The sequence below is a fragment of the Osmerus eperlanus genome, chromosome 16 (assembly GCF_963692335.1).
Source record: "Osmerus eperlanus chromosome 16, fOsmEpe2.1, whole genome shotgun sequence".
Taxonomy (NCBI): domain Eukaryota; kingdom Metazoa; phylum Chordata; class Actinopteri; order Osmeriformes; family Osmeridae; genus Osmerus; species Osmerus eperlanus.
In genome coordinates this window covers 9,191,366-9,202,558 of record NC_085033.1, presented here as the reverse complement: position 1 = coordinate 9,202,558, position 11,193 = coordinate 9,191,366, and the positions used below count along the sequence as shown (strand labels likewise).

At 44.2% G+C, this 11,193-nt stretch overlaps 1 protein-coding gene across 2 annotated transcripts; it reads left to right on the top strand.

The window, feature by feature from the left end:
• The first annotated feature begins 2,034 nt into the window (after positions 1 to 2,034).
• LOC134036169 (kidney mitochondrial carrier protein 1-like) lies at positions 2,035 to 6,506 on the top strand. 2 transcript variants are annotated; one of them, XM_062480982.1, is made up of 9 exons: positions 2,036 to 2,269; positions 2,376 to 2,523; positions 2,649 to 2,743; positions 3,063 to 3,148; positions 3,649 to 3,744; positions 3,849 to 3,973; positions 4,109 to 4,232; positions 4,406 to 4,486; positions 5,030 to 6,506. In XM_062480982.1, exons 1-9 carry the CDS (start codon positions 2,206 to 2,208, stop codon positions 5,069 to 5,071), a joined length of 861 nt encoding a protein of 286 aa, XP_062336966.1. In that variant the 5' UTR covers positions 2,036 to 2,205; the 3' UTR covers positions 5,072 to 6,506. The 2 variants fall into 2 exon arrangements, with proteins under 2 accessions (XP_062336967.1, XP_062336966.1); XM_062480983.1 differs by lacking the exon at positions 5,030 to 6,506 and having other exon boundaries at positions 2,035 to 2,269; positions 4,109 to 4,250; positions 4,386 to 4,486.
• The last annotated feature ends 4,687 nt before the right edge of the window (positions 6,507 to 11,193 follow it).

Below are 11,193 nucleotides of genomic sequence, written 5' to 3'. Positions count from 1 at the left end.
ATTACAGCAAGTTTAAACACTATCACCATCACATTTTACTGACTGTTCAGATTTAGAACACTCAACAGAGACAAAGGTTGGTCAGCAATGTGACTGATTAAAATGGAGTGAATACTATTTCAATGTTTTAATGAAACACAGTCATTTGCACACTTCATTGGGGGGTAGAGTACAAATGTTATCACTGTTTAGCATTTACATGAATCATTCCTATAAATATGGTGTGCGTGTGTGTGTGTGTGTGTGTGTGTGTTTAAAGCCAGACAAAGACAGCTCTATCTAGGGCACTGCGTGGCTGTTTTAAGACTATCAACAGATCACATCAATTGCTCAGGCTTTTATTGTCATCTTTCCATTTCTTTATCCATGGTTTCCTTTCTTCTCTCAAGTAGTTTTATGGCATGCTTTCAGAGGTGTGTGTGTGTGTGAGCAGAGGGTTACGTAAATGTTTACAACTGATTGTGTGTCTGTATGACAGGTCAGCCATCGTGCCGGGTTGTCCTATCACCACCAGTCACCATCACACTCAAACATGGTCACACGCAAACTTAAAAACCTTTTCACTCGACTAAGTGGAGGGCTGCAGAGTACAGCAGTGAAACCATGCTGAGTGACATTAACACACTCCCTGATGTCACTCAGCATGAGGGAGGCAAAGACAGCATGTCTGTTGAACAGATTACAGTCACACAAGCACGCACAGGAAAATACCTGTGTATTAGCACAAACAGTGACACGCACACAATGTTGACCTCAGAAGGTTAGAGATCTTTAATGGCTCACTCTGGCCTGGTTTGGCTGGAGGTGGTTACTGAGCACATGGACCAATCTGGATGCTGATGTACAGGAGTGAGACGATATATGTCATATGTACAGATCAACCAAATGATGACTGAAACTATACAACTCCATTGAAAAACATACGCGTGTTGACACACTCACAATCTGTTTCTTTCTCTCTCTCAATCTCTCAAACACACAAACACACATGTCCACCAACACAGATGTACTTCTTTGCCATCCCGAAACTCTGCCCTCACTACATGACAAATCACCTTATTAAATGTTGTCCTTTCAGATGCACCACACTTTCCTCTGATTATTGGTTTCAGATAAAAGCAATATTTCCTCTCATCTATTTCCGCCTGGTTTCTGTGTGTTTTGCGTGCACACACACACACACACACACATAGACACACACTCACACATTTCTCTCCGGTCATTAATAATCTTCTGATGGCAATACTAAGGTTAGTGACCCATAGCCAACCCATTAATCAAACAATACAAGCAGCATATGATCATAATAAATATGCTTTAATGAATGTCCTCCTGGATCATAGATGATTCTTCTACTCTGCAGTGGGTACACAAGAACCACATCTGAAACGACCAGATGCATCCAAATTAAGGAAAGGACATGCCATCCCAGTTCAGGAGATCTAAACTCAGGAAAACCAGGTGCAGGCAGAAAGAGGACTGGATTAGCCAATGGAGCAGCCTCCTCCGAGGTGATTGGCCTACAATAGATCTAACTGGGACTTTAAAAGATTTGATAGATATCAAGCTGATTGTGTTTTTAAATTGTCTGTTCGTATAAATCATGTTTAAAAAAAACTATAGACAAGTAGGTCTAGGTAAAAGTTAAGAACAAGTTTTACATATAAACGTGGCGTCAGTATGCCCTCCAGTGGTGAAAGATAATCAAAACCCACCAGCTGGATGATGGGCTTGTGAAGAGATGTGGCGCCACCTAGAGGTTTTAATTCCAATGTGTGTGTATGTGTGTGGTGGCAATTCACAAGTTGTGAATCACAACTCAAATGGATTCGTAGTGCATCTAGCAACTTTTCATTTCACACTAATCAATGATTTTTTGTTCGTTTTCATTCATTTGAAAAGAAGTGTATAACTGAACAATTAGGTTTCACATCACTGCAGTACTGAAACAAACACAGCCACAGCTGCTAAGCAACTAGAAAAGGGGAGGAGTGGGGGAGTGGCGAGACCAGGGCGAGACAAATTAGGAGCCATGCTAAAACGAGGGGAGTCTTGGAAGGTGTGGTCTAGCAAATGCCGGGTAGCCAAACGAAATAAAGCGGAATCGATTGGTAACTGCCCTAGTTCAAATAGAAGCCGGTCTTTCAAGCGTTTATATTCTGGTAGTATTTCTTTGAAAAAAAATTAAGACACAGCTCTATCAAAATGTCTAACGGCAATTGGAAACCATTTATTTTCGGTGGTCTGGCTTCTGTTACTGCAGAATGTGGTAAGTTGTGTGGCTGCAAGCGATTGTGTGTGCATTCATTGTAGGCTACTTGTTAAGTATTATCTTTCCGTTTATTGGCCTAATCGTTTTTCTCTTTGCTACTTAGGAACATTTCCAATCGATCTGACCAAGACCCGTCTACAAGTCCAGGGCCAAGTAGGTGATAGCAAATATAGAGAGATCCGCTACCGGGGCATGCTACACGCCATCAGCAAGATCTGCAGAGAGGAGGGGCTCAGAGCGCTGTACTCGGGGTAATTGGAATGCCATTTCTTCGAATGCACAAAAGTCATGTATTTGTAAAAGAATACAGACTGTACTCATAATGTCTCCCATCCTTTCCCCCGGTCTGTCTCGTCTATCTGTCTTTGTGTGGCAGGATTGCTCCTGCAATGTTGCGCCAGGCATCCTATGGGACCATTAAAATAGGGACCTATCAGAGTTTCAAACGACTATTGGTGGACAGGCCTGAGGGTGAGTGCATATTGAGCCCCTGGACTCACTGACACACCTAGAGAAAGGTTGGTGTTGGTGGGACAGCGAAATTGTTATGAGGCTAGAGAAGTTCCAGGGATAGGTGGGGATCAGTTGCTCACACAGATTCCTACCTCAAGTAATAGGACTGGTTATGTTGGTCTTACCTCCATGTAGTGGAAAGCATGAGAATGTTACCCCCAACACACATTACAGAGCAGCGTGGCAACTATTCTACATGGTGTGTGAGACATGGGTATGTTTGTGAATAGGCTAAGATTGTTTCACACCTGTAGTCCCTTTTCTCTCCTCCTTCTAGATGAGACACTGGTGACTAACGTGTTGTGTGGTGTTCTGTCTGGGGTCATATCCTCTTCCATTGCCAACCCCACTGACGTCCTGAAGGTACAGCATACATACATACATACATACATACATACATACATACATACATACATACATACATACATACATACATACACACACAGAATAGTACGTTTGGGATTACTAGCATATAGTAGTTTGGCTCCTGACAGTGGGGAGTTGCTGTGTGCTTGGGGTAACAGCAGGTTAGAACATTGTGTATCAGTGTCTCTGCTGGCAGTGCTAAGTTATCATGTGCTTGTGAGGCTCAAGTTGTTCAGTTTCGCCACACCATGTGATCAACTAGCCTTTAAGAGCTGGTTTTAATTATAGGTGGTTTTAAGGCATGACATTACAGGACCACATGCTTTCACTGGACATGATAGTGGCTATTGGCTTGACTGGAGTCATTAAATGCATAAACTCTCAGTTTACTGGTTTGAATGTTGATCAGCCTAATAGAGACAAAAACACTTTATTAATCCCCAGGTGGGGAAATCTGGCACACTACCACTCTCACTAATTCTTGTGTGTGCACACAGATCCGTATGCAGGCCCAGGGCAGTGTGATCCAGGGGAGTATGATGGGGAACTTCATCAACATCTACCAGCAGGAGGGAACACGAGGACTGTGGAAGGTAGGACACAGAAGAGCAGGAGAGAGAGAGAGAGAGTGTGTTTGTATACACATCTCTCTTCTAGATGTTTCACTTGCCCTCCGTCTTCACTTTCTTTCTCTCAGGGCGTGTCTCTAACGGCTCAGAGAGCAGCCATCGTGGTGGGGGTGGAGCTGCCCGCCTATGACATCACCAAGAAGCATCTGATCATGTCGGGTCACATGGGCGACACGATCTACACACACTTCCTGTGAGCGATTCTAATGCCAGAGTACATGTCAGAACACCATATTTTTCCACATTCAGATACGCCTTGAGCCAACAAACGTGTCAGCGCACGTAGGCTTTGTGTGTGTGTGGTCTAGCCTCTTGTCTCCTTCCTCAGGTCCAGTGTGATGTGTGGATTGGCGGGAGCTCTGGCCTCCAACCCTGTAGACGTGGTCCGCACACGCATGATGAACCAGAAAGGAGGAGCCCTGTACCAGGGAACACTAGACTGTATAGTGCAGGTGAGGCAGCTAGAAGAGGTGTGTCTGTCTGGGTGTGTCTCTTGTCTGTCTCTCTCTCTCTCTCTCTCTCTCTCTCTCTCTCTCTCTCTCTCTCTTTCTGTCTCTTTGTCTGTCACTCGCCCTCCTTTCTTTGTAACCAGGAAAAGATAAGAGGACTAACTTGTCTTTCCTAGACATGGCGGTCAGAGGGCTTCATGGCACTCTATAAGGGATTCTTCCCCAACTGGCTCCGTCTAGGACCATGGAACATCATCGTATCCTTTCCATTGAGTCCCTCGTGAGTGCATGTGTTGGTTCATCTACAGAGGTGAGCTCTGTACTCATGTGGCGTCTCTCTGTGCATGTGAGTTGAGCTTGCCTTCATGATGTCAAGTTTGGCACATTCCGACCCAGGCCAAACTTGGATCATGGAAGCTGAGGCTAATGCTTGTTAATTCGTTATGTAATGTCCTATTTCAGCCTATCATCCATGGGCCAGAGGGCCTGGATGGGGGCAGGAGGGAGGCAAGGAAGGAAACACAAAGCTAAAACACTTGGATTAATGGATTGCTTGAAGGAGTTGAGAGAGGAGTAGTTGTACCCACTGGTTAGAGGGGGAGTATTGGATAAAGATGGTTGGGTTAGTATCATAGAGAACTGCAAATACGTCAAGTCTGGTGACATAATCAGATTATTACAGTGTGGTAACCAGGGATAAGTGGAAAGGGAGGGAGTGGGGGGGGGGGGCTAATTCCCTTTGTGGGAGCTTGGTCCTCCATGTTTCTCTTCCCCCTCTCATGGCCCTTGACTCCTTTCAGTTCTTCATCACCTACGAGCAGCTGAAGAAGATTGAGGTCTGATGAACAGAACAAGTTTATAGGTGAGGAGAACACGACCCCTGCAGAGAAGGGAACAAAGACCAAATAAGTCCAGACAGATGTGTATGGAAGATGAATCCCCTGGACTGAATGTCTGTGGCTCTTCTTGGCATATGTGGGAGAACATCCAGTAGGTCCTCCAATCCCACTGGTCTACAGGCTTCACATAGCATGGAGATGCACACCTGTGTGCCAACACGCCCAAACTCAAACTATCTCCAACCTCTGTGAACTATACCCCCTTGACTGGATCTGTTTTTCTCATTTGCTGCAGTCCCAAAGAAGTACAGTAGTGAGGAAGTTAAAGAAAGATGCTAAGTTCAATGTTGTAGCTTGACCAAGGGACCTCATGTCAATAATTGCCAATACAATGTGTGTTAAATGACTGGGGCTATCTTCACAGTAAAATTCCACCTTGTCCTGAGGGTTTTCCATTTCCCCAAAGGGCCATTGTGTCAGAACACAATAGCAAGACTTATCTCAGATTGATGACCTGTGGTGACATTTATACTGCTCTGTTCCACTCAGCTGGTGAACATTAGCAGTACACTAAGTGCCTTAGTATATGACACTGCTGGGTACCCAAGTTGTGAGAAATATATTTAAAGACTGTTCTTTGAATACTTTATCAAACTTGCTAATCATTATGAAAGCTCAACATCATCCAAAAGTTGTACCAGATTCCCTGTTGTGTTTATATTCAGAAGAAACACAGCCCAACCTATTTTTTATGATGATATATTGTGTACACCTACTTGGCTTTGTGTTGTGTGATTGGACAGACTCTACTCTTACAAACTATTTACTATAGCGCCAGCTGTAAGTGAAGTTTGAAGATCAGAGGACAGGTGGCCACACACACACCTGACGGGGGTCTCCGTTTGTTTGTTCCCTGTGGGCGAAAGGGTGGAGATGCCCATATTGGGCCGAACATGATGTACAAACTGAGAGCGTAGGTCAGATATATTTAACCCAACACAGCGTGACACACAGCCCCAGTAGCCCTCACTATCTATTAATGGAACAGGCGCGTGCGCACACACACACAAACACACACACACATTCAGATGCCAGATATAATGTTGAATCAGTCAGGAATTACATTTCTATCGGGGTTGGCCAGTATAGTCGGGAATTACCTCTTCCGTACATCCCCCTATGGGAAGCATTACTACAGCAAGGGTGGTACCTTTTAAGGGTACTTGGCTGGCTCTTCAGTATTAGGCTGTTTGGCCTGTTATGTAACTTTGACTGCAATGTTATGCTTTGTAAGAACATTTTAAAACAGAAGGTATTTTCATTACTTTTTTTTTGCTGTAAATGTTGCATTATGCTGCAGTGCCCTTTTTGTTATGTACTTGTTATTCAGGTGTAAAGGTGGATCTATTTCATTAAATAAAATACTTTGCTGTTTTAAGTGGTTGTTCCCAGTGCTTTTTATAAAGATCAATGCACGATGACACTGTTTAGGTAAGTCATTGATGTAAACAAGATCATGTCTATTTAAAATGTGTGACCCTTAAAGATGCTGTAAAGCAGATTCCATCATTTGCTTCTCAGTACATTATATATGTGTGAAATTAGTTGCTGAAAGCATGTGCAAAGCTCTGAAATCGCACTGAAATATGGAGTTAGACCGTTAAACAGTTTCTCACCCGTTTTCAGCTCAGGTTTTGTTTAGGCGGGGCAAAACCCAACCTATCTACGTCACAGCCACCTATCTACGTCAGATCACGGACGGTTGCGTTCTGTTACTCAGCTGGTACGATGCAAAGACAAAGTAATTCACACATAAAACACTCAGACTGCAGGTAGATCTGTTCTGATATCTGCCATTGATTTAGCTAGTGTTGCTGTTGTTGCTAAATTCAATAAATTCGAGGGGGCGGAGCTTCAACTCCTTCAGGCGACACGCCCCCCCAGTCTCAAGCAGAGAAGACTGCGAATTTTCTCACGAATTCAAAGCCTAATTTAACATACTTGTCGATGTTTTTTTTCATTTGAATTTGGATGGGTAGTTAACAACACATTCTTCTGTGGTGTGAAGAAACTTAAAACTCATTTTCAAGTCCACTTTACAGCATCTTTAAAGGCCATTTTCATGCTAGTGGGATCAACGTTAAGCTTATTGCAGTCATCTTCCTCCAATGGGTGGCGCTGTGAGCCAAGTGTTCTGCATTTGCTTCTCACTCGCCTCTCCTTCAGGACCAGAAATCTAGCACAGCCTTGTTGTTTCAGAGCGACACCATCCAAAACACACGCACACACAGTATCTCAAATAATGACTCATGAATAATTCACAGCATCTCAGATCTAATTGTTCTTTTATTTCTGTAGATAAATTCCCAGTTTTCCTCATCAGAGCTTTTTTGAGGAGATGATGGAAACTCAGGGGACACAGTGGGAGAGATTGCCATGAACTCGATAGTGTTTGTGTGTGTGTTCCTTGTTCTTTTATTTAGGAATAGGCACCATGGGACTCATTATCTATATGAGAACGGTTGTTATTGTTCTGGTGTATCCGAGCCACTAAGGGGTGGGTTCTGTCATGACGACCCTTCACTGATGACACGTAGCTCTCTGCTGCTGCTTCTAAACTTCTAAACTTGTGTTCGGGAGGCAAGTGTGCCTGATCTGAGCTGTCCTCGGGGCGGAGCTGTGAGCCACAGGCACTACATTCTGTGGGTGTCAATAGGCCACTGTTGAAATCAAGCTTTCCGTGTCTCCTGTCAGATCAATGTTGTTTTATTCAGACACACACACTTTGGTGTGTGTGAATAGCGGGTTCTGTCTGCCTGTCTAAAATGGTGGTTCAGCCTGGACTGGCACCACTAGCCTGGTGTCTCTGTCCTGGCACCACTGGCCAGTGTCTCTGTCCTGGCATCACTAGCCCCGGTGTCTGTCCTGGCAAAGTCTCTCCAGCAGCTGTGAAACACGAGGGCCCTGGAGGATTCCAGCAGTCATGGACACGGTGTGATTTGGGTGTTAGTTGACTGCTGCCCCCCGGAGGCCATAGCTGGGTCTATTGTGTTTGAGGGATCAGAGTGTCTGTGCTGAAGGGATAAGGCTCTGGCCTCCCATTCCAAACAGTTATTCTCTCTGTGATAGTTTGAAACAACTGGATGTAAAGACATACTGATGGACATACAGACGGTTTGACAATTGGATGGAGATACTGGCAGGCAGATGGAAGGATAAACAGACAGTGTGGACAGAGTGCATGTGTGGTTTGATTGTAAGGCCTTTACATTTACATTTTACATTGACATTTAATTCGTTTTGCAATTGCTTTTATCAAGTCACATACAAATAGGGCATAGAGAAAGTTTACTCACTAGGGACCACTGAAAAAGAAAGTGCTTGGTTTAGAATTGGGCCCGGGCTTCTGCAAAAACAGAACAAATGTAAGATCCTACAACTAGGAATGGAAGAAGGCCCAAGGAATGGGTAGCATGAGGCCAGGAGGATTCAGACAGTACTGTCTGTACAAAACTACTGGCGAGGACATGAACACTCTCACACTTTCAGCTTCTCACTGGGAGGATGTTGCAGGGAAAAGTTTCACGCCTATTTAACACCTTTGAACCATAAACACTCTAATTTTGCTCTCTCAATAATGTACCAAACTGTCACAGTCAGGATCTAAGAGAGCCTGAACCCCACACACTAGCAAAGGCTTGTGACCCACATTTAATCATCTGAACGAGAGAGCGACCCAGGGGAAGGAGGATCACATGACTGAGCTGCTGGTGAAACTGGAGGAGTGGTCCATTTAGAGACGGGAAGTGAAGAAAATGGTTCTGGCTATGTTCCATTTCAATCTCTGTAAGTGTGATTTGCCGGCTGCCAGAGCAGGTCAAAGCCACGGTCATTCTCAGGGGTTTGAAGAATTATGAATCCCAATACATTTGGAAGAATGTGACCTTGAAATATCCTTGTCAGAGCTTTGAACTGATGTCAGTGTATCCCCCCTAGATAACTATCACACACTGTGGGGGAAATGTAAAACTGACCCTCAATGTTTAGTTCATCGTTAACACCCTTATGAACAGCCATAATCTGGCCCATGTTACTTGAGGATGGAGCAGTGTCATTGCATATATCCAAACTGACACTGGGAATAGCCGTTTCCCTTCTGCTGTGTTGAAGAGAGAGAGCAAGAGACTGATATTATTCTCTGCTTGTCTCCCTACCCCACCCCTCTGCCACAGCTCCCGCCTCATATCCCTGCTTCAGATAAGGAATAAATATTTTGAAATATCAGTTTCCCTTGGATGCCCAATTTTAAAATGGTCTACCCTGAGGCATAGCAGTCAGTTGTGCGCGCCTCACACAAAGGCGCACACTCACAGATGGGCACACACACACACGCAGCCATGTTCGAATAACACACACAAGCAGCATCAGCAAATCACACACAGTCACTTCCATTTCTGGTGGAGGCTTAAACCAGAGAGCAGCTCTTCCACATGTAGTCTGGGTGTCTGGTGGCCAAACACTGAGGCTCTCTGTCCATCCAGATGAGAGTCTGTCAGAGGAGAGTGAAGAGAAAAGACAACTGTACAAAGAGAAAGGTGGAAAGAAGAGAGAGAGGAGGTTGATTGGCACAGACAGGAGAGATGAAGAGGAGGACGATGAGAGCAGTGCTGACAACATAGACACGAAGAAAATGACAGGCACCCTGGCTGTCCAGCTGTGCTCCAATCCGCATCCATAGCGTCAGTGAAGCACGCTGTAGTGAGGTGAAAACAACGGTTCCCCCTGATAAACAAGAACTCAGATGGTTCCCCTAACCTCTTACCCTTCTCTATCAAAGAACTGTCAGACACGTTTTTCTTTCCTTTTTATGAAATATGTTTATATCAAGTTCAAACAACACTCACAGGCTCTGTACTGTGATTAATTCCGTTGCCTCACTTTGTCGAGAAAGACACATTTGTGTTCTTGTCAGAGAAGACTGTAAATAAACAATAGGATAGTAGACTCACCCTCACTCCAGACCAACAACACGGCCTGCACAGGAGGTCACCCTTCACTAGCTCAAAACAAAGGGAGAGAACAGGCAGAGATACGTTACCAAAACACACAACAGTCAAACCCAGTTCACGTCTGAGTCAGATGAGGGTCACATGTGGGTAGTGAGTCTGTCCCAGTGATCTCCAGCACAAACAAGCCTGCTGCTGTTCCTGCTGCTTACCAGAGCATACCTTTAACACTATCACAGCATCATCTCGCTCTCTCTTCTATCTCTATCTCACTCTCTCTCTCTTCTATCTCTATCTCACTCTCTCTCTCTCTCTCTCTCTCTCTGTCTCTCTCTCTTTCTCTCTCTCTCTCTCTCTCTCTCTCTCTCTCTCTCTCTCTCTCTCTCTCTCTCTCTCTCTGTCTCTCTCTCTCTCTCTCTCTCTCTCTCTCTCTCTCTCTCTCTCTCTCTCACTAACCCTAACTGAGGGATTCCTGCTCCACCTCGCATCCTCACTGTCTTTCACAATGATTGTCTCTGTCTCTATAGATGTACAGTATCCCTTTAGTTTGTGGTGCAGCAAACTGTTATGTGGCTATGCCACTGCTGAAACCAAAATTAACATGTGGTAACTACAAACTGTTAATGCGCCATGATCTTACAAGTTCTCCACAAGAAAGAACACAATTATACTGACCCTTTACTGGAATTATCTTTTTTTAAATAGAATTCAATAGACTATAATTAAAGATCCATAAAATCTTCCTTAAAAACGACACTTCAACATACTATACAGTCCTTCTTTTTGTAGGTGGCACAGCTGTGGAAACAAGTCGAACAAACACACACAGTTCTTTCACTGACCAATTGAGTCTATTTTATAGTTTGTTTCTTTCATCGTGGCAACCGTCTGATTTGTATACAACAGGGTCTATCATGAAAAAAGAATAAGTTGACCTAATGGCTGATGTGAAGAGTCAGTCTGTGTGTGTTCATGCACGTGTGCATGTGTGTCATCATGCACACACTGGTCACGCACACACTCATGTCAGAAAATCCAAGGCCTAGTTCTATCATTGGTTTCAAATAGCACAATATAGCATGACGACCTTTTGCCCTTTTGTGTGTAATAGTAGAATAG